Source organism: Callorhinus ursinus, unplaced genomic scaffold (genome assembly GCF_003265705.2).
Source record: "Callorhinus ursinus isolate GAN/ISIS: 27379988/994484 unplaced genomic scaffold, GSC_fseal_2.0 scaffold82, whole genome shotgun sequence".
NCBI classification, from domain to species: domain Eukaryota; kingdom Metazoa; phylum Chordata; class Mammalia; order Carnivora; family Otariidae; genus Callorhinus; species Callorhinus ursinus.
Genome location: NW_027397144.1, coordinates 277,236 through 298,036, shown reverse-complemented (window position 1 = coordinate 298,036; position 20,801 = coordinate 277,236). Strand labels below are relative to the sequence as shown.

At 39.6% G+C, this 20,801-nt stretch overlaps 1 protein-coding gene and 2 long non-coding RNA genes across 3 annotated transcripts in view; 1 reads left to right on the top strand and 2 right to left on the bottom strand.

The window, feature by feature from the left end:
- Positions 1-31: 31 nt before the first annotated feature.
- On the bottom strand, positions 32-14,047 carry LOC112816470 (uncharacterized). Its single transcript, XR_012376730.1, has 3 exons — positions 13,463-14,047; positions 4,547-6,311; positions 32-554 (listed from the first exon to the last, which is right to left on the bottom strand). It is a non-coding gene; the product is annotated as an uncharacterized lncRNA (long non-coding RNA).
- Positions 5,074-9,479, top strand: LOC112816469 (uncharacterized). The gene is made up of 3 exons (XR_003206179.2): positions 5,074-5,209; positions 5,913-6,001; positions 8,519-9,479. It is a non-coding gene; the product is annotated as an uncharacterized lncRNA (long non-coding RNA).
- A 1,849-nt stretch (positions 14,048-15,896) lies between the features above and the next one.
- LOC112816455 (zinc finger protein 177) overlaps positions 15,897-20,801 on the bottom strand; it is a 30,635-nt gene continuing 25,730 nt past the window's right edge. Inside the window, 1 exon segment of the mRNA XM_025862956.2 lies at positions 15,897-20,801. Within this exon segment, the coding sequence (XP_025718741.2) occupies positions 20,792-20,801 (10 nt within the window). The 3' untranslated portion in view covers positions 15,897-20,791.

The window sequence follows — 20,801 nt, the reverse complement described above, 5'->3', positions numbered from 1 at the left end:
TTGAAAGGACTTTTTAAAGCAAGTTAGGACATCCAGATACAATTTTTATTTTTTTAAAATTTGAGATAGAGCACACATGGGGTGGAGGAGCAGAGGGAGAGTCCCAAGCAGACTCTGCTGAATGCAGAGTCCAACTCAGAGCTCGATCCCACGACCCTAAGATCAGGACCTGAGTTGAGACCAAGAATCGGATGGCCAACTGCGCCACCCAGGTGCCCCTCCAGATACAATTTTTAAAAACACTTACACATAAAAAAGGATTTGTGCAGTAAAACATGAAACACTAATGTAGCAAAATAGATATCAATACAGTAGATGCATATAAAACTTTTAATGATGCCCATGAACAAGTCTTGATGAAATATGTTTAAATCAGCGTTTTAGGGGCTCCTGGGTGGCTCAGTTTAAGTGTCTGACTTGGGCTCAGGTCATTATCCCAGGATCCTGGCATCAAGTCCCACACTGGGCTCCCTGCTCAGCCAGGAGTCTGCTTCTCTCTGCCTGCCATTCTGCCTCCTTGTGACCTCTGTGTCAAATAAATAGATAAACAAAATCTAAAAAAAAAAAAAAAAAAATCAGTGTTTTAAAAGATATTAACTGTACAAAGACAGTCCACTCAAAATCACAGTAAACATGGTTAATGGAGTAATTTTAGAACCATTCTTGAATAAAGGAAGAATGCCCAGTGTCAGTGCTTTTTCACAAAATGTGAACAAAAATATGAAAGATTTACAAAATATCATTGCATTGAAAGCAAAGAATCAATGATTAGAGTTTACCATTGTGTCCAACATAAAAATAAGGGGAAATAAAGGCCTGTATACGAGGTTGATGGAATAGGGGCAATATACTAGTTTATGAATTAGGAGGGCGATAAATACTGAAAAAGAGATGCTAGACGTAAACCCATATTTATTAGTAATTACGTTATATTATGGACTAATGTTCCAAATGAAAGAAAAGGATTTGAAAATATTTCAAATAGATAAGCTCCACATACAGTTCGTACAGGGAGATTAACAAATGAAGGAAAAACAAGCTGATACAACTATAGTACTTAACCAACTTCATGAAGTAGGAAGTGTAGGGCCTTTATTCCCCTCTTGCTCAGCTCATGAGGAAACCTCTTGTAGAAGAAATTTCATTACTGCATTGCAGATAGCCTGGCCACCACTGTTTCCCTCTCCCAGAAAAGCATGACTCTATTAAAATGTCATTCCCATTACCAAAGTTCTTGAACGTGTGATTTGATTTTTCCCTTCCAAGGTATTAAGTTAGCCTGTCACTATCTCATGGATGTGGGCAGAGGAGCTGAGACACTGACATCAGAGACAAAGGCCATAACTGACTGATGGTATGGCCAGTAGCATAAGCATCAGCATGTGTAAATTGGCTCCCTTTGTCCCCCTCTCTCTCAGGGGTTCCAAAGGGCCCAGGTGCTGAAGGAGAATGCTGAGCTTGTAGAACCTAGTGTATTTGAAGTAGTAAAGTGAGCCTGCTCTTTATCATTTCTCAAGTTTCCACAATGCAAAGCCCCATCTAACAAACGGCCGAGGGAGAGTGATCAGGGGTTTACATTCTTCCCAGGTAAAAAAGTGAATGAGAGCAAGAGAAAAAGGTGTACAGATAACATCTACTGAAGCTGTAAGACGTGGGAGGCTTGCTTTGGATTATCATCACAATGGTTTCATTAAGCCTCAAAGAGTGTCATCAAGAAGCTGCACCCGGATGGCCACGCATGACATAATCCAACCGAAAGCTGCTTGGGCATCAGAGCTATATGAATTTGTATCACTGAGGCTGTTTTCACAGCACATGGATGGAATGACAGACAACTGTGACACCTGTTGCTTGAGCTACAAAGATGTTAGGGTTGTTTTGCCAGGCTGTGGTGTTGGATGTAGTGGTGGAAGAGCACATTCATTATTCTCACCCTCTTGCTGTACAACTTGAGCAGAAGGGCCCCCCCAGTTAGGAGGGTGGTGTTCACAGGGCATGTGCTCATGCTGCCTCACATTACTAGCTGTAATCTCACCTTTTCTCCAGTCATCCCATGCTTCATCCTGAGATTTCGAGATAGGATCGGGTGAGAAAGGGACACAAGGTCTTCTTTCCAAAACGGACAGACACGTTTTACATCCCCTACCCTGGCCAGTGTGGTTCAGTGTAGATGGACTCAATGCGCAGTTTTAACAGTGATGCAGGCCCCATGCTTGAAATGTAAGACCATGCCAATCCAGTAAGAGAATCCAGGTGGGTAGAAGACAATAAAATGTGACTCGTGTAGGCCCACTTTTGGGCAGGTTGCAAGGTGGAAGGTGCAGCGACTAGCTTGGCCTGGCCAATCAGGGCAAAGATACATCATGCCCCCAGAAAAGGTTGGGACACAATGATGAATGTTTAAAACAGATCTTACAACCACCCACAAGGCTAATGCCTGTCAACGGACATAAGATTCTTGTTTTTAAAAAAGATTTATTTGAGAGAGAGAGCGCAAGTGAGCACGAGTTGGGGTTGGGGGGAGGTAGAGGGAGAGAATCCCCAAGGGGACTCCCTCCTGAGTGCAGAGCCCGAAGCAGGGCTCAATCCCAAGACCCATGAGATCACAACCTGAACTGAAACCAAGAGTCGGATGCCCAAACAACTGAACCAACCAGGCGCCCCAGCAGAACCTAAGATTCTGACTCAGTATAATTTCCAGCATTCCATAGTTTCTCTTGAGTGTGAGCCACTTTGTGTTTAAGGATGAGGAATTATCTAATGTAAAATAACAAATATCTTACACCAATGGAGCATACTGCACAATGAGATCACAAGTGAACCTTGAGGAATTCAGGAGATGAAGTTTTCCCACCTATCATATAGAAGATTCTCTGCACTGCAGGATCTACCACATTTAAGGAATATATTTCACTGAGGAAACAGTAAAGTGCTCTAGATGTTTCTTACACCACGGCTTCACTGTGAGAGCTAGCATACTGGGTTTTCAGGAGATTGATGTCTTTACCACAGTCTTTACACATGGAGACCATTCCTCCAGTTTGTTTCTCTCGTATCTTCAAAGTCAGTGGGGAGTATTGAGGTCTTTAGCACATTCCTTACATTGATGGGACTTCTCTCCAGGGTGAGTGCTTTCATGACAGTTAAAGGAACTGGGGAGAACCGCAGGTTGCACCACAGTTTTAACATTTATAAGGGTGAATTTTCATTCATCTAATATTAATTGGAATAATTGGAAGACCTTCTCAAAGTGTTTACATTCTGGGTTTCTTTGCATGTATGTTTTGAAAGGCACATCACTGAGAAATGTGTCACTTATAGGGTTTCCCTTCTGTATGAATTCTTAACATGTTTAAGTTAATCTTGAGGAAAAAGTAAAGGTTTTTATGTATTCCTTATATTGAAAGGCTTCTCTCTAGTGTGAGCATGTCTGTAAGTGATAAAGCATGAATAACAGGCAAATGCCTTCTGCCACACATTACACTTTTCTCCAGCATGATTCTAAGGTGAGTATGATTTAAGTAGTAAAGGTCTCCCACATTTGTTATATTTTAAAGGCTTCTCAGGGCGCCCAGGTGGCTCAGTTGGATGAGAGCCTGACTCTTGGTTTCAGCTCAGGTCGTGAGCTCATAGGTCTTGAGATCAAGTCCTGTGTTGGGCTCCATGCTCAGCATGGAATCGGCTTGGGATATTTTCCCTCTTCCTCTCGCTCTGTCCCTCCCTCACCCTAAAATAAATAATCTTTAAAAGGCTTCTTTCCTGCGTGTGATTTTATATGTTCAGTAAAGCTTGAGGATGCACTTAGGCCCTCCCACATTCTTTATATCCATAGGGTCTTAATCCAGTTTGAATTCAAATGGATTAAAACATGAATAATTTTGGAAGGATTTTCTGCGTTCCTTACATTCACGTTACTTCTCCAGAGTGCAATATTTTATGCTTACTAAGAGAAAAAGAATTAATGAAGGTTTTCCCACATTCCTTACATTTATCAGGGTTTTCTCCAGTATGAATCCTTCAAGGTCTTGCTACTTTTGAGACATCAATAAAACCTTTCCTGCATTTCTTACACTCATAGTGTTTCTCTCCATCGTGAGTTCTAAGAGGATTCATAAAACGTGAGGAAGTAGTGAAGGCTTTCCCATGTTTGTTACATTTAAAAGGCTTCTCTCCAGTGTGAGCTTGGGTAAGTTCAGTAAGTTTTGAGAATGCAGTATAGGCTTTCCCACATTCCTTACATTGGTAATACTTTATTCCAGCGTGAATTCAAATGTGATTAAGACATGAGGAATTTTTTAAAACTTTCCACATTCTTTACATACAAAAGTACTCTCTCCAGTATCAGATTTTGTATGTCTCTTAAAATTGGAAGATGTAATAAAGGCTTTCCCACTTCCTTACATTTATAGGGTTTCTCTCATGTCAGTTCACATGTATATGTAACAGTTTGCACACATGGAATATTTTCACATTCCTCACATTCATAAATCTGTTAGCAGTGCAAGTTTCTTCATGCACCCTCGTGAAGAACAGGTTTCTCACCTACGTTGCTTTCATAGACTTTCTTCTCCATCATGAGTTGTCATTTGTGCTTTGAAGTAAGATTGATCACGGAAGGTCTTCCCACTGTCACCGCATGTGAAGGCTTTTTCTTGGGTGCTGGTTTTCCAGTACAGAATATTTGGAGTCAGGTAGATGGGTTTTTCTGTATTGATTAAACCCAGAAAGTCTGTCTCCATTACAGGTTTCCTTCTGCAGAGAAAGGAAGCTCTTTCCATAGTCCTTATCCTCATAAGTGTTCTCTCCATTTTGAGTTCTCCTGTGTGTCTAAAGGCATGAGCACTCACCAAAGTCTTTTCCATGTTGCTCACAGAGAGTTCCCATTCAACATGGCTTCTTGCCTGTCAGGGAATGGACGAATGATGCTTCAAAGATTTCTGAGACTCATTAATTGATCCTACCCATCTCAAAATAGAAATAGCATTACCATGCTGATTAGGATTCTTATCATTTCCAGGGCATTCACACACCTCCTGCCCTGTACATTTCTTTCCAGCTGGTTGATGGACTCCTTCTGCCAGCATGATGGGCCACCTCCTATAATCCTAAAGGGAGTCCTTTCGTTTCATGGAATTGTTTTAAAATTCAACATCCATTTATATATGTGGGAATGAATACTTGTGGGAATTGTGAAGTGACAAGTTTCAAGGTAGGTTTAGTATATCCCCAGATTCATCACACTGAGAATATCTCACAAGAAACATTGTTTTGTCTTTGGAAAATGTCCCTTATCTCAAATATCTATCACTTGGGCTAATGGTCCATCTAAGGAAAATCTCAATCTTTTCCAAATATGGAAAATAAAAAATATGGCTTTATAAACTTAGTGATTTTACTGTTCCTATCCTATCGGATGTTTTTTCTCCCTTAAATATCCTGCCGAATTACTGAATGTTTGGTTTTATGCTGTATTTCCTGTTTGAAAGTAAGAGAGAATAACAAATATAAGAAATTGTAGAAATAAATGTAGGTTAAAGGAGTTAAAAATAGTGAGGTTCATTTGAATTTGTTACAAAATTAAACATGCCAAAAAACAGTACAATAGATTTGAAGAGTTTGGCTATGTCAACAATTTAGTAATGATATTAAGGAGTTGGTGAAAAAAATGGCTCTATGAAATTAAACACCATGATTCTCTTCTTGAAGGGCAGCATGGCTCACAGTGCCCTTCCCTGGCTACAGGTGAGAGAGGACCACTGTGGCACTGTACGGCAGTAGTGTCTATTTGTGTGGATTTACTTGAATGCAGAGAAATATTCAGGAATTTCAAGCTAGAATGGAATGAATTCCAGTCAGGTGAATGTGGCAAGTATAGTCATCTCTGGTGTTCAGTCTTCTTTCTTTTCTACTAGGTTTTCCTTCTAAGGACATGTTCTTCTTTCTTGAAACAAGAACAGCGGCAGAAAAGATGAAGACTGAGTGTTTAACAGGTTCTTCTCAGGTAAGAAAAAAGTTTGTCCTTCAACAAAAATGACATAATACATCCACCAGGTACATACATTTCCTTCTAGGGAGACCTGTTTCCACAGCTTCCTAAAGGAACAGAGCCACTCTGAGCCCTGTCGAATTTTCTCACAAAGTGGAGTCTATCAGAATGAGGAGAGAATACCAAATCATCTCAGTATTTGCATTTCATAATGGTGACTGCATGTTATTTTGGTGCTTTGACATGATGAGGCTGAAAGTGTGCATTCCTCAAACAGTTTATACATTCATCAGTGCTTACAGGTGTCTCTTTTCTCAGGAGTTTGCTGCAAGAAAATTGGACAAGAGCTTTTAGACTTGTATTGTTTATGCCTTAGAGGTTTCATTAAAGCCAGGACTGAAGTATATCAACCATGAGTGAATTCCCAACAGAGAGAAGAGTATTTAGGACTGTTTTCTGAAAGGTATATGCAAACAAACTCCAAAGGCCAAAGGAGATGTAAGACCAAAGGAGGCAGACAAGTGTACTTTGATGAGAAATGGTTTATTAAGAGGACTCACAGACAGAAGTGTCCCATGGGCAGCCACAAGACAAAAAGGTCTCCACAACCCCATGACCCTTAAGATATGTTATTATAGCCCTAGAGGCTGGGAATACATGCTGGGGTACCACACAGAGGAGAATGTTTCACAATGGATGTGTGCCATAGTCATATCTCCAGGGCAGGTCAAGGACATTATGCCCTGAAGGTATACTGAAGGGTGTGGTTAAACAAAGGGGGAATAATTTGGGGGTTGCTGTGTGCAAGAAGAGCTGAAGTCACAGAATGGTCCTCAAGGAGGATTTGTTCAGGGGCATCTGGGTGGCTCAGTCAGTTGGGCATTTGCCTTTAGCTCGGGTCATGATCCCATGGTCCTGGGATCAAGACCTGCATCAGGCTCCCTGCTCAGCAGGGAGTCTGCTTCTTCCCCTGCCCCTCCCCTTGCTAGTGCTCACACACATGTGCACGTGCTCTCTCTCTCAAATAAAATCTTAAAAAATAAAGGGGGGGGAGAATTTGTCCAAGATGGCCCATTAGCCTGGTTCATGCAAGGAACACTGTGCCTTGGGGAAAATTAATAAAGAGAGACTTTGAAACCCTCTATTGCCAGTGCGTCTCCTGTCTTCATTCCCCAGTGAAGATTGATGGAAATGTTACTTTAATTAAAGCCAGCACATATGTGAGTTTAGAATTTAGTGATCTTCAGTGATGTGCCTGTGGACTTCACCAAAGAGAAGCAGACTTTACTACACCATCAGAGAAACCTATACAGAGATGTGATCTGGAGAGTCATGGTTTCATTTCACAGGTACATACACTTAGGTCTTGAGTAATGTGACTCTTCCTTTGTGAAGGCAATAAAATTAATGAGATTATGCAGCAACTCTACCCCATGTACACATAACAGGAACCTGACATACAGAAGAGCATTTTCTGGCCCACTCCAGCTCTTCTTAGATGAACCAGAAGCACTGCTCAGGCTCTGACCTCAGGACTCTATATTGTGCAGGCAGAACCTAAGGCAGAATCTCTGAAAAGGGGCATTAATAAGGACTTATCATGGGACATACCCCAGACCATCATCCTGCAAAGCTAAGGGTGAAATCTGCTTGAATGATGCACTATGTAAACCAAGATCATTTCAGAGCAGCTTCGGAATATAAGTGGATAGGGCCATCTCCATCCCTCTGGAGATCAGGTTATTTGGAGTTGGGTTCATATTAATTAATAAAAAATACTGATTAGTAATGGTTCAACAGGATCAATTACTTTTTCTGTGCAGATGACATGCATGAAAGCTGCTAAAACATGGTGTACAAAAGATTATTAATATCAACTGCCATTAACTGAGGGCCATTATGTATCAGATGTCTCACTAGGAGTTTTTAGCTCACATATATGTGTGTGGAAAAATCTGTATATCTGAATCTACTTTTTTTTAACGATTTTATTTTTAAGTAATCTCTACACCCAACATGTAGAGTTGAGATCAAAACCCTGAGATCAAGAATCACACGCTCTATCCACTGAGCCAGCCAAGCACCCTTCCCCCATCTTTTTTTATTTTTAAAGATTTTAAGTATGAATCTACTCTTTCAACTGTAATGATCTAAACACAAATCAAGCATATCTGATAAAAATTTAGTGTCCAATAAATTTTTTTTTAAAGATTTTATTTATCTGACAGAGAGAGACACAGCGAGAGAGGGAACACAAGCAGGGGGAGTGGGAGAGGGAGAAGCAGGCTTCCTGCCAAGCAGGGAGCCTGATGCGGGGCTCAATCACAGGACCCTGGGATCATGACCCGAGCTGAAGGCACGCTTAACGACTGAGCCACCCAGGCGCCCTTGTCCAATACATATTTAACTTTGAAGAAAATAATGCAAAATATCTCAATTTTTGGTACTGAATGCATGCTTTAGTAACTATTACATAAAGAAGTAAAATATTCTTCAAAATAATCTTAACTTTTTCATTTTTGTTCATTGTAGATACTGAAAATAATTATATACATGGTCTACACATACTTTTATTGGACAGCACTGGTTGAGACTGCTGCTGGGCATATAAAGGAAGAAAAAAGAAATTTTTGTTTTGATTAATACCACTGAGATTGCCTCATTGGATGATGAAGTTTGAAGCTCTTGTCCGTTTCAATTCTTACTGCTGACTTATTCCTTTTTTCCTTTCAGTAAATGTTATGTCTGTGGCAGATGCTAATGAGAACAGTTACATATACAGAAAATGTCCCAGGCATAAAAGATCCAACATTCCTATTGTAGAAGATAGACAATAAAGTAATAATTGACATATCAATTCATAAGTGACATGGGAAAATACACAGGTGGGGGAAAAAAAGGGTGTCCTGGGGTGCCCGGGTGGCTCAGTCATTGGGCATCTGCCTTTGGCTCAGGTCATGTTCCCAGGGTTCTGGGATCGAGCCCCACATCGGGCTCCCCGCTCAGTGGGAAGCCTGCTTTTCCCTCTCCCACTCCCCCTGCTTGTGTTCCCTCTCTCACTGTCAAATGGAGATAAAATCTCAAAAAAAAAAAAAAAAAGGTGTCCTGTACACACATCCCACATACATTCTGTTGGTTTCTGGGCAAGACAATGGAGAAAAAGGGAATCATTAGCTCTTCCATATTTAACCTAAAAAGATTAGAAACGGAATGCCAAAGTTTTTACGAAATAACTCAAAATATGTTAAAGTGCTGAGAAGCTCCCACAGGTGTTGGTTGGAACCTCAAATCAACAGATGTGTGCTTCCTCTTGCCTTGGGAGAGGGGCAGTGCCATGCCACACTTTGCTCAACATGTGTGCATTTTATGTGTCTTTTCAGACAACCACCATTTCATATTTTGTATCTGTTCCTTTTTCTAATTTGCTTTTAATGTTTCTTCATTCTTCCACAGACTTCCTTCATGTTTGTTTTTTAACATTCAATATTTTAAGTCTAACTCCTTTTTATTAAAATGAATAAACTTTAATAAATCATACACAGGGACGCCTGGGTGGCTCAGTTGGTTAAGCATCTGCCTTCGGCTCAGGTCATGATCTTGGGGTCCTGGGATGGAGTCCTGTGTCAGGGTCTCTGCTCAGTGGGGAGTCTGCTTCTTCCTCTCCCTGTCTCCCCCCTCCCTGCTTGTGCTGTCACAAATAAATAAAATCTTTAAAATCCGTCTTCCTAAATAGAATGTAAGGCCCATAGTGGCAGTACTATCTTTGCTTCGATGGCCATTACTTACCTGCCCCTGGCACGTAGCTTAGCTCATTAAGGTTATTCAATGATCATTTGTGGACTGTCAAGAGTATTGCCATTCCCCATAAAAATGGTACAGTATATGCATGTACAAATTGAAGTCTCCCCCATAATAGCACTACAACAAAAAAATTAAATAGGAATTATATAGACTGTGCCCAATACAATATAAGCCAAAACACTGTACTTCTAAAAATGTATTTGAGTATTGTTACTCAGGAAGGAGGTGGAGCAGATATTTTGAAAACAGGTGCCTTGCAGTTAAAATTTAAATTTGTTCCTTATGCTTCCCCAGATTTTTTTTTTTTTTAAGTAAGTTAAATGCCCAACATGGAGGAGCTACAACTCACAATCCCAAGATCAAGAGTCACATGCTCTACTGAATGAGCCAGCCAGTACCCCGTGTACTGTTCTTTTAGGCACAACGCTATTGCACAGGTAAGGACTACAGTATACTGTCAATGTAAATTTTATATACACTGGGAAGCCAGGAAGTTAATTTGACTCATTTTATCAATATTTGCTTTATTGCAGTGATACAGAACCAAAACTGTGATGTATCTGAGGTATGCCTGTACTTTCTTCTTCAAGAGGCAAAGTCTAGCTTTAAATAGACAGTCCAGGTGATTGCTACCTTAAGTAATCATACACAGCATCACTAACAGGAAGATGATACCAATCTGTCTTCATGATGAAATGTAACTTGAGATACACAACATCACCTACAAGTATTTTGTAATTGATCCTTTGAAGCCTTTAGACCAGGAGCTAGTAAAACAGTCACAGGCCTGTTTTGTAAATAAAGTTTTATGGGGAAACAGCTATACCCATTCATTTACTAAGATCTATGGCTTCTTCACTACAAAGCTAGGACTAATTTGAGACTTTTTGTCCTGCAAAGCAAAACATACTTTTTATTTGGTCCTTTTCAGACAGAGTTCACCAACCACTGTTCTGGACCCTATTACCAACTGTCAGGAAATAACAGAAATGGAGTAAACATTTAAACCAGGAAAACAAAGTCATAAATACCAAAATGCTCACAAACAACCTAACTTTACACCTCAAGAAACTTGAAAAGAACAAATGAAGCCCAAAAGTAGTAGAAGGAAGAAAAGAACATTGATCAGAAAGGAGACAGACAAAAAAGGCAACAGAAAGGATCAAGAGAACTAAGAGCTGAATTTTTGAAATGATAAACAAAATAGAGAAACCTTTAGCTAGACTCACACACAAAAAAGAGAGGTCAAATTAAATATATAAGAGGAGGTGTTACAATTGATACCACAGAAGTGTAAAGGATCCTAACAGACTACTATGGACAACCATATGTAAAAAAATTCGGCAACCTATGAGAAATGGATAAATTCTAAAAAACGTACAACCTACTAAGACTTCATCATGAAGAAACAGAAAATTTGAGCTGACTGATTAAAGAGAATCAAGAATCAAAAACCTGAGTAAACAAAAGTCCAGGACCAGAGGCTTCACTGGTGAATTCTACCAAATAATTAAAGATGAGTATCAATCCTTCTCAAACTCTTCTGAAAAACAGGAGAGAACACTTGTGCACTTATTTTATGAGGCCAGCATTACCCTGATTCCAAAACCAGACAAATAAACCACAAAAAAAGAAAATTACAGGCCACCATCCCTAATAAACATAGATACAAAAATCCTCGATAAAATATTAGCAAAACCAAATTAAACAACACATTAAAGGGATCAAACACCACAATCAAGTGGGATTTATCCAGGGAGGCAAGGGTGGTTCCGTATCTGCAAATGAATCAATATGATAAACCACATTAACAAAATGAATAAAAATCACATGATCATGTCAATATATACAGAACAAGCATTTGACCAAAATTCAATACCCACTCATGATAAACACTCTCAATAAAGTGGGTATAGAGGGAATCTCTATCACAAAAGTCCCGGGACATTTTTCACAGGAACAGCACAAACAATCCTAAAATTTGTATGGCACTACAAAAGACTATGAATACCCAAAGCAATCTCGAGAAAGAACAAAGCTGGATGCATCACATCCTGGATGCCTGATTTTAAACTATACTAGAAAGCTACAGTAATCAAAACAGTATGGTATGGGCACAAAAAGATACATAGATCAAGGAACAGAACAGAGGGCCCAGAAATAATCCCGTGCAAATATGGTCAATTAATTTATGACAAAGGAGAGAAGAAATACAATGGGGAAAGGAAATGATGTTGGGAAAACTGGACAGCCACAGGTAAAAAATGAAACTGAACCATACACAAAAATTACCTCAAAAGAGACTAAACACTTGAATTTAAGACCGTAAACCATAAAACTCCTAGGAGAAAACAAAGGTAGTAAGCTCTCCGACACACTGGTCTTGGCGAGGAGTTTTTGGATTTGATACCATAAGCAAAAGCGACAGAAGCAAAAAGAAACAAGTGGGACTGCATCAAACTAAAAAACTTTTGCACAGCAAAAGTGGTTGTCAGAGGTGTGAGTGGGGTGGAGAAACTGGTGAAGATTGTCAAAAAGGGCAAACTGCCAATTATAAAATAAGTCCTAGGTACATGACTATCATTACTATGAGACTACAGTAACACTGTGTTGCATATTTGAAAGTTGCTAAGAGAGAAGAGCTAAAAAGTTCTCATCACAAGGAAAAGAAGTTGTAACCACCTGCGGTAATGGATGTTAACAAGACTTACTGTGGTGATCATTTCCGAATATAAACAAATATCGAATCTTTATGCTATACAACCTGAAATATAAGGTCATGTCAATTATATCTCAATTAAGAAACAGAAGTTATCAAAATGTGTGACTTTCTAAAAGAACATGTGACTTTTCAAAAAGACAATGGAGAACAATAGCCAATGCTGTAGGTTAAGAGACTAAAAGACAAAAAATTGCCATATATAATCTTTGACTGCATCTTAGATCCAAAAACACCCAAAAGCTTATTTTGGAACAATATGGAGGATTTCACTTTTGTCAGAGTGGATAGAGGACATTATTATTTCAAATTTTCATGGGGGAAATAACACTATTGTGGTTTTATTAGCAAAATGTCCTTATCTTTAGCAGATACATCACCAAGTATTTAAAAGCCAAGTATCCTGCCTGCAATTTATTTTTCAACTTACTCTCTCATACCGTTCACCAAAAAATGTACTTCTTTATCTAGAGGACAAACATGCAAAATGCTAGAAGTGGTTGAGTCCACTCAATGGAAATTCATAGTACTGTATATTCATATTTTATTTAGGTTTAAGATTTTTCAAAGGAAAAAATATATTAAGTCTAAATATCCTGTTACTGTGAAGTTCAATTATTCAAGAACTAGGACAAAAAAGCCTCCCTCTGTTTTTGTTAGAGGCCCGTGGTGTAGAGTTTTGTGGGACTGTAGTCTTACGAAGTTCAGATGAAGAGACAGGTGAGTATTCTTGCTTCTCTTTAGTAAAAAGACTTGTGGTCTACATATGCTTCCACTTCTCTGCAGAAATACGCACACCATAGACATCTAAGAAAGTATATTAACTTCCTACTTAAACCTAATGTGTCCAAAGTAGAGAACGCGCAAAAATAAAGCCAAACCGTCAGGTGAAACATTCCTTTGCATCCAATAGGAAAACAGACCCGTCGGAACCAGCTCCCCCCAACAGTGCTCACCGGAATGAACCGGAACCGCGTGGTCGGTGAGGACGCGCGGACACAGCCAGAGTCTACCAACTCGACAGGCGGAAGCTCTTTTCCCCCTGGAGAAAAGTTACAAAGGTTGCTCTGCAGGCTACTTAAGAGGGAAGCAGTATATGAGCCGAACCCCAAAAGCGTCCTTACATTTCCCGGTCCAGCTACTCCCGAGGACACTCCCAGCGGAAGACAGCGGTGCGCGCCTGGTCTCTTTTTTTTAAAGTTTATTTTTTTTTAGTCATCCCTACACCTAAAGCTGGGCTTGAACTCACGACCACGAGATCAAGAGTGGCACGCTCCACCGACTGAGCCCGCCAGGCGCCCCACGCGCCAGGTCTCTTTAAGCCGGCTCCCGGGAGGCCCGGCACAACCTCGTCCTTAACTGCCACCTTCCAACCCCTTCCCTCTCCCTCGCCTTGGCCTCCAGAAGCTGGCCTGCGCAGACCCACGGCCAAAGCGAAACCAGGCCAGCGACGGAAAAGCCCCCGGCGCCTCCGTGACCCCACTTCCGCTTCCTGCCTGAGGCCGGAAGGGGCGGTCCCCGCTTTCCGGCCATCCTCCCGATCCGACCACATCAGGCGGGAAAGCTCGTTTTCTCCCGCGTGGGTGTGGGCGGGTCGGGGTGGCCCAGGCGCGGGAGCCGGGGACGGAAGGGGCTCGGAGACTTGGCGGAAGTTAGAACCAGCGCCGTGGGCGGGGCCTACTCCCGAGGGCGTGGCTATAGGTGGGAACACACCCAGTGCCTGTTCCGACTGAATATTTAAGATGGAAGGGCGAGCGTGCGGTTGGGCTCCGACCTCAAGACAAGCACGGGGTTGCTGCCTGCCCCTCCCTTTGTTCCTGGACCCCTTACAAGGATTTTCCCCTATCTGACATTCTTGCCAGTTCCTAAAGTCTAGCTCCTCCAGTCAGTCCCTTCTTTAGGTCTTTATTTGGGCACCATGCTAAACTCCAATAAGTGATTCCCTTGTATTTTTTTTTTTAAGATTTTATTTATTAGAGAGAGAGAGAATGAGAGATAGAGAGTACGAGAGGGAAGAGGGTTGCAGGGAGCCTGACGCGGGACTCGGTCCCGGGACTCCAGGATCATGACCTGAGCCGAAGGCAGTCGCCTAACCAACTGAGCCACCCAGGCGCCCGATTCCCTTGTATTTTCAATGTAATGTCATTTTCTGCAAATCTGTGCACCCCCCTTCTAATGTGTAATTCTTTTTATTTTTTGAAATAGCATTGATACCGGGTATTCTTCACTTCTCAGGAATACATCTGAAGTTTCTCCAGTAATCATGTTCTCTGTGGTTGCTGGGGTTTTCAGTGGATGGCCTTTGGGGAGTTAATAAAGATGTTTAAACCCTGATTTTAATAAGACACTTTATTAAGAATTGTTCATGTGCATTATCACATGTGTCTTACGCATCTATTGATAACATTTTTGCTAGGTTGTTTCATGTGTTGCTGTACAAAATACTTAATGTATGTAGCCAAAGAATCTGTTTTTTAAAAGTAATTTTTAAAAGATTTTATTTATTTGAGAGAGAGAATGAGCAGGGGGAAGCACGAAGGGAGAAGCAGACTCCCTGATGAGCAGGCAGCCTGACATGGGGCTCAATCCCAGGACCCTGAGACCAGGACAGGAGCTGAAGACAGCGGTCTAACCGACTGAGCCACCCAGGCACCCCCAAAATAATTTGTTTCTTGCCTTTAAATGTCTTCAAGCTGTATACCGAATTTGTTTCTTACATTTATTAAAGACATTACCTTTTTTTAAAAGATTTCATTTATTTGAGTGAGTGAGAGTATACCGAATTTGTTTCTTACATTTATTAAAGACATTACTTTTTTAAAGATTTCATTTATTTATTTGAGAGAGTGAGCGAGAGAGGGAGAGAAGGAGCAGGAGGAAGGCCAAGAGGGTGAGGGAGAAGCAGACTACCCACTGAGCAGGGCGCCCCCACTGGGCTCAATCCCAGGACCCTGGGATCATGACCAGAGCTGAAGGCAGATGTTTAACCGACTGACCCACCCAGGTGCCCCAATTAAAGACATTTAAATCTTTAATCCTGCTGGAGTTTATTTCGCCATGTGGTGTGGGGTAGTGGATCCAATTATTTTCTTTCCTCCAGAAAAGATGGCCAGTTGTGGCACCACTTACCAGTAAACTTTTCTTGACCTAGTCATGTGAAATTCCATCTTTATTAAATTCCTATATGTGTCGGTATACGTTTCTAGACTCTTCTGTGCCAGTAATACTAATACCCATATCATACTTTTAAAAATTATAATATCTTAATATTAAGTTCTAATATTTAGTGGTAAAAATATAATGGCAGCTAATATATGTTGCACCTTACTGCTCTAGTTGCTTCAGAGACAAGAAATTTTTTATGCTTCTAATGATGCAGCTATACCATGATTTTTTTTTGTTTTTTGGAACAGCTTTATTGACCTATAATTCACATAACCTACAATTTGTGCATTTGAAACTTTAACATTCAATTTTTTTAGAATTAAATTCCAGAGTTGTGCAAATAGCACAATTTTAGAACTTTTTTTTTGTCACTCCAAAAGTACCCTTTGGCTGTCATAATCCCATTTGCCTCCACTCTTAATGTGTAGGTAACCATGAATGTACTTTCTGACTCTATAGATTTGCCTTTTCTGGACATTTCATGTAAATGAAATCACAAAATCCTTTGCTAACAGCTTCTTTTCACTTAGCATGTTTTCAAGGTTCATATGTGTTGTAGTGCTTATCATTCTTTTTTATTGCTGACTGCTATTCCATCCTATGGATATACCACATGTTATTTACGTATCTATCAGTTGACTCACATTTGGGTTGTTAACATTTTGTGGGTATTATGAGTTATGCTGCTCTAAACATTCACATATTTTTGTGTGTGTGCAGACATATTTTAATTTATCCTGGGTATTGTTATTAGTCAATTCTCCAGAAAAATAGAACCTACAGCCCTTAACTTTTTATGGTGAGCTCAGAAAGATTATATATACACACATACAATGGATATAATATACATTATATGTACTTATTATATGCATACATGACTTTTATGTAAGGAACTACTTATATAACTATGAAGGATGAAAAGTCTCACAATATACCACCCCAATCGAGAGACCTATGAAAGTAGGTGGTGCCATTCAAACACCTGAGAGCCAGGCTGCCCACGGGATAGATTTCAGTCCCTATTTCAAAGCCCGAAAACCAGGAGCACCAAAAGCAGGAGATCACTATCCCAGTTCAACAATCAGACAGAGAATGAGAATTCAGTCATCCTCTGCTTTTTTGATCCATTCAGACCCTAAATCGGATTGGATGATGTCTACCCATGTTGGGGAGGGTGATATGCTATGCTCAGTCTATTGATTCAAATGCAAATCTCCTGAAACATGCTCACAGACACCACCAGAAATGACATTTAATGAGATATCTGGGTATTTCATGACACAGTCTAGTTGACACATAAAATTACCATAGGTATCTACCTAGGAGTGGAATTGCTGGGTCATATAGTAACTATATATTTAAAGGACTGCCAGACTGTTTTCCAAAGTGGCTGCACCATTTTACATTCTATCCATCAGTGTATGAGTTCCTATTTCCCAATGTCACTTGTTAATTTTTGTTTTTACATATTAGTTATCCTAAGTGGTGAGAAGTGGTATCTCCTTGTGATTTGGGTCATTTTTCTACTGACCAGTGATGCTGATGACTAATGGTATCTTTTCATGTATTTGTTACTATTTGTTATGTCCTTGGAGAAATGTCTCTTCCAATCTCTTGTCTATTTTAAAATTGGATTTTTTTATTGTTGAGTAGTAAGAATTCTTTATATATTCTGTATAGAAGTTGCTTTTTGCATGTATGAATTGCAAATATTTTCTCCCATTCTATGGGTTGTCTTTCACTTTCTTGATGTGTCCTTTGGAGTACAAAAGTATTTAAATGATGATTGACCTGTGAAGTACAAAAGATCTTAATTTTGATAAGCTACAATTTATTTTTTCTTTGATTGCAAATTGCTTTTGGTATCAAATCTAAGAAACCATTGCCAAATTCAATGTCAGGAAACTTTCCTCCTATGCTTTCTTCTAGGAATTTTGCAGTTTTGTCTTAATGGTTGACTTTGATCCATTTGTTTTTGTTTAAAGTAAGAGATAGAAAGCAGTAACATTCCAGTGCTTCGTCACATATGGCTAGCAGTGCCATTCGCACAGTCTAGGAACTCTTAACTGCTCTTTACTCAGTTAACAACCAAAAGATATAGCTATTTATTTATTCTCAAGTTTTGAAATAGGCAAAATTGAATTATTAAGTGGAGAAGCCATAGAAATAAGCACCTCTTTATTAGTTATGTTTATATAGTAAGTTTTAAAACTTAGGCCAGTTTTAACACATATTGAGGCATATTAATTATTTTAACTAAGTGTCCACGGAATCACATTTTATCAAGGAATAAAGCCAAAGACCTTTATTTATTTTTCATCGTTGTCAGGGCATCTATGCTTAAGATGGGATATTTTAGGGCAATGGGTACAATAACTATGGGAAATTTAGACACGACTACAATTGCAGTGAGGTACACCTATTTTCTTCTAAATTATTTTTTATGATTATAGGAGAAATGTTTAAATTTAGTGGGGTCCCCAGGTATAACTATCACTTGAGCCCTAATATTGATTACAATTTATGAAGCCTTGTCAATTAGTATATTTTAGCAATGTTATGTTTAATTTAGAATTTACATTGTGAAGGCTCAAAAGCTTTAGTGCCCCTTTTTTGATATGTAAATTTTTAATATATAACTTTTGTGACATATTTGTTATATAATTATATATAAAACTTGTTATGTAAGTTTTTAACATATAAACTTTTAAAAACTAGGTTTTCAATTGGTTCAAATTATGGATCTTTGTTTTAATTTAGTTTTGTGTGCATTTTATAATTTACATATATATCTATATTAAATGTTACAAATGTATATAACTTACTTTACCTTTTATTTTCTCCCCTGTATCTATAGATTTATTTTTCATTGTTTTTAAATTAGTAAGCAATTGAAGACTAACATTATGTTTCTTAGACCTGACAGTTACTTGGTACAAGATTTAAAGTTCCCGCTCTTTGGGAAAGGAGGGATTACTTGTAGCCACATAAAGCCCCTGTAGCTATACTTTTTTTCTTTTGGTCTTTCGTCTTTCCCCATTTTTTTTTTCTTTAGGTATTTACCTATAAACTCCTGAGTCCTGAGTGGACCTTTGCTATGTGAAGTGGCCTGCCTTTCTAGACTATCCCTTTCAACCTCAGAGGGACTGGAGTCTCTCCAAAAGAGCAATATGGGGAAATCCCAATTTTACAACATTTGGTTTTCAAGATGCTCTTACATGTTGATAGGCAGTGGCACTTGAGAGCCCATGCACATTGACCAGGAGATTTACAAACTGGTTTGAGTTGAGAAACCTCCTGAGGTTTCTTAGGGAGAGCAGGGAAAAATGTTCTTACCCTTTCCCCTTTTCCATGAAACACGAAACCAGGTAGGCAGGGGAACAAATCACAGAAGTGAAGCAAGGAACAACAGAGACATATGTGAGGGCTGCTGCTGTCTTGGCAGGGAAGGCTGCTAAGGACCTCCTGTTCTCTTTGTCTCCCACAGGAAATGTAGTGGCTGAGGAGATCCCCCTTGGTGTTGCAGGGAACACCACCACATAGTGCTGAGGAGAGAGGTAAGTTGTTTCTGATTGTCCTTACATACTGGTAAGGAGAAAATGTTAAAGGCTAGGTCAATAGTTTACATTTATACCAAGTGAATTATAACATTATTAGGGGAGAAAAATGGGCACTATATAAGAATGAAAAGACAGGGGTTCCTGGGTGGCTCAGTTGGTTAAGTGTCTGCCTTCGGCTTAGGTCATGATCCCAGGGTCCTGGGATCAAGCCCCACATCAGGTTCCCTCCTCAGCAGAGACCCTGCTTCTCCCCCTTGCCCCTCACCCTTCTCATGCTCTCTCTAATAAATAAATAAAATAAAATCTTTAAAAAAAGAAATATAAAATGACATTTGTATGCATCTGGCTATAGTGCCTCAAAGTGAGACAGAACTTAAAAAAACAATCTGACTACCACAGTGATAGTGACACATTTAACATACCTCTCTCAATAGAGGGCAAATGAGGAGAGAAGGTCTGTAGTGATACAAATTTTAAAAACACAAAAGATTCATCTGTCAGGCACACTGATTATACAATTACAGAATAGGCATTGTTTTCAACCACACTTAAAGGGAGTCATAAAACTTGACCACATATGAGATGTTATCAGCTAACTGAAATCCCTTGTAACAGAAGCTTCCCTCCAGATGGTTTACATCAGTTAGGAGTTTATTTTTCTTGGGTTAGATGAAGCCCAGAAATAACCAACCCAAGGTTGGTACAACCAAATAATACTATATGTCCCTGTTGTATAATCAGTAGCCTCTGACTATCATCCTCTTGGTCTATTTTCTAGGAAAGAAAAAGAGACGAAACACAGGGCAAATGGTGAAGATGCCAGCTGAGATACTCCCATTGCCATGGGCTTTTTTAGAACCCATAAGCCATGACCTCTGCCTATGTCTCACTGGCCAGAACCAAGGGCTCATGGGAACTCATGGTGGCCAAGAAAGTTGAGAGAGTTCCTTAAAAAACTGTCCACACTGCCAACTTGAATACAACTGTAGTTCTGTTACTTTAGGAAAGGGAGGGAGGAATGGATCCGGGAATACTTGTTGTATCTGACACATTGGGCCACATGGCAAGTCTCCAACAATTTTCTGTTTGAATAATGTCATACAGAATCTGTATCATGAAGACCACGCATTTGTGTATAATCCAATTAAATTAGAAATCTATAAAAAATAACTAAAATATGCAGAGTCTGCACATTATAAAATACATTTCTAAATAACATATAGGTCCAAGACATCTTGATGAGAATTGGACATTTAGTACTAAATTATGATGAAAACATTATTTATCAAAATTTTTGTGATGTAGGTTAAGGGGAATTTAGAGTGCCATATAACCTTTAATACTCATCAGTTAACATGCTGTCACACTTTCAGGATGAGACACTCACTGATAAAGACAATCACGGAAGGATAACATTCGATAAGATTGGTCCCATTATAGCGTAAGTCAAGAATCGTGCCTGGGCTTTCTACATGGGTCACAACAGGGCTGCTCTCCAGTGTGAATTCTAAAATGAGGAATGAGGTGTAAAGGCCCAATAAAGGCTTTCTTATAGTCATTTCACTCATAC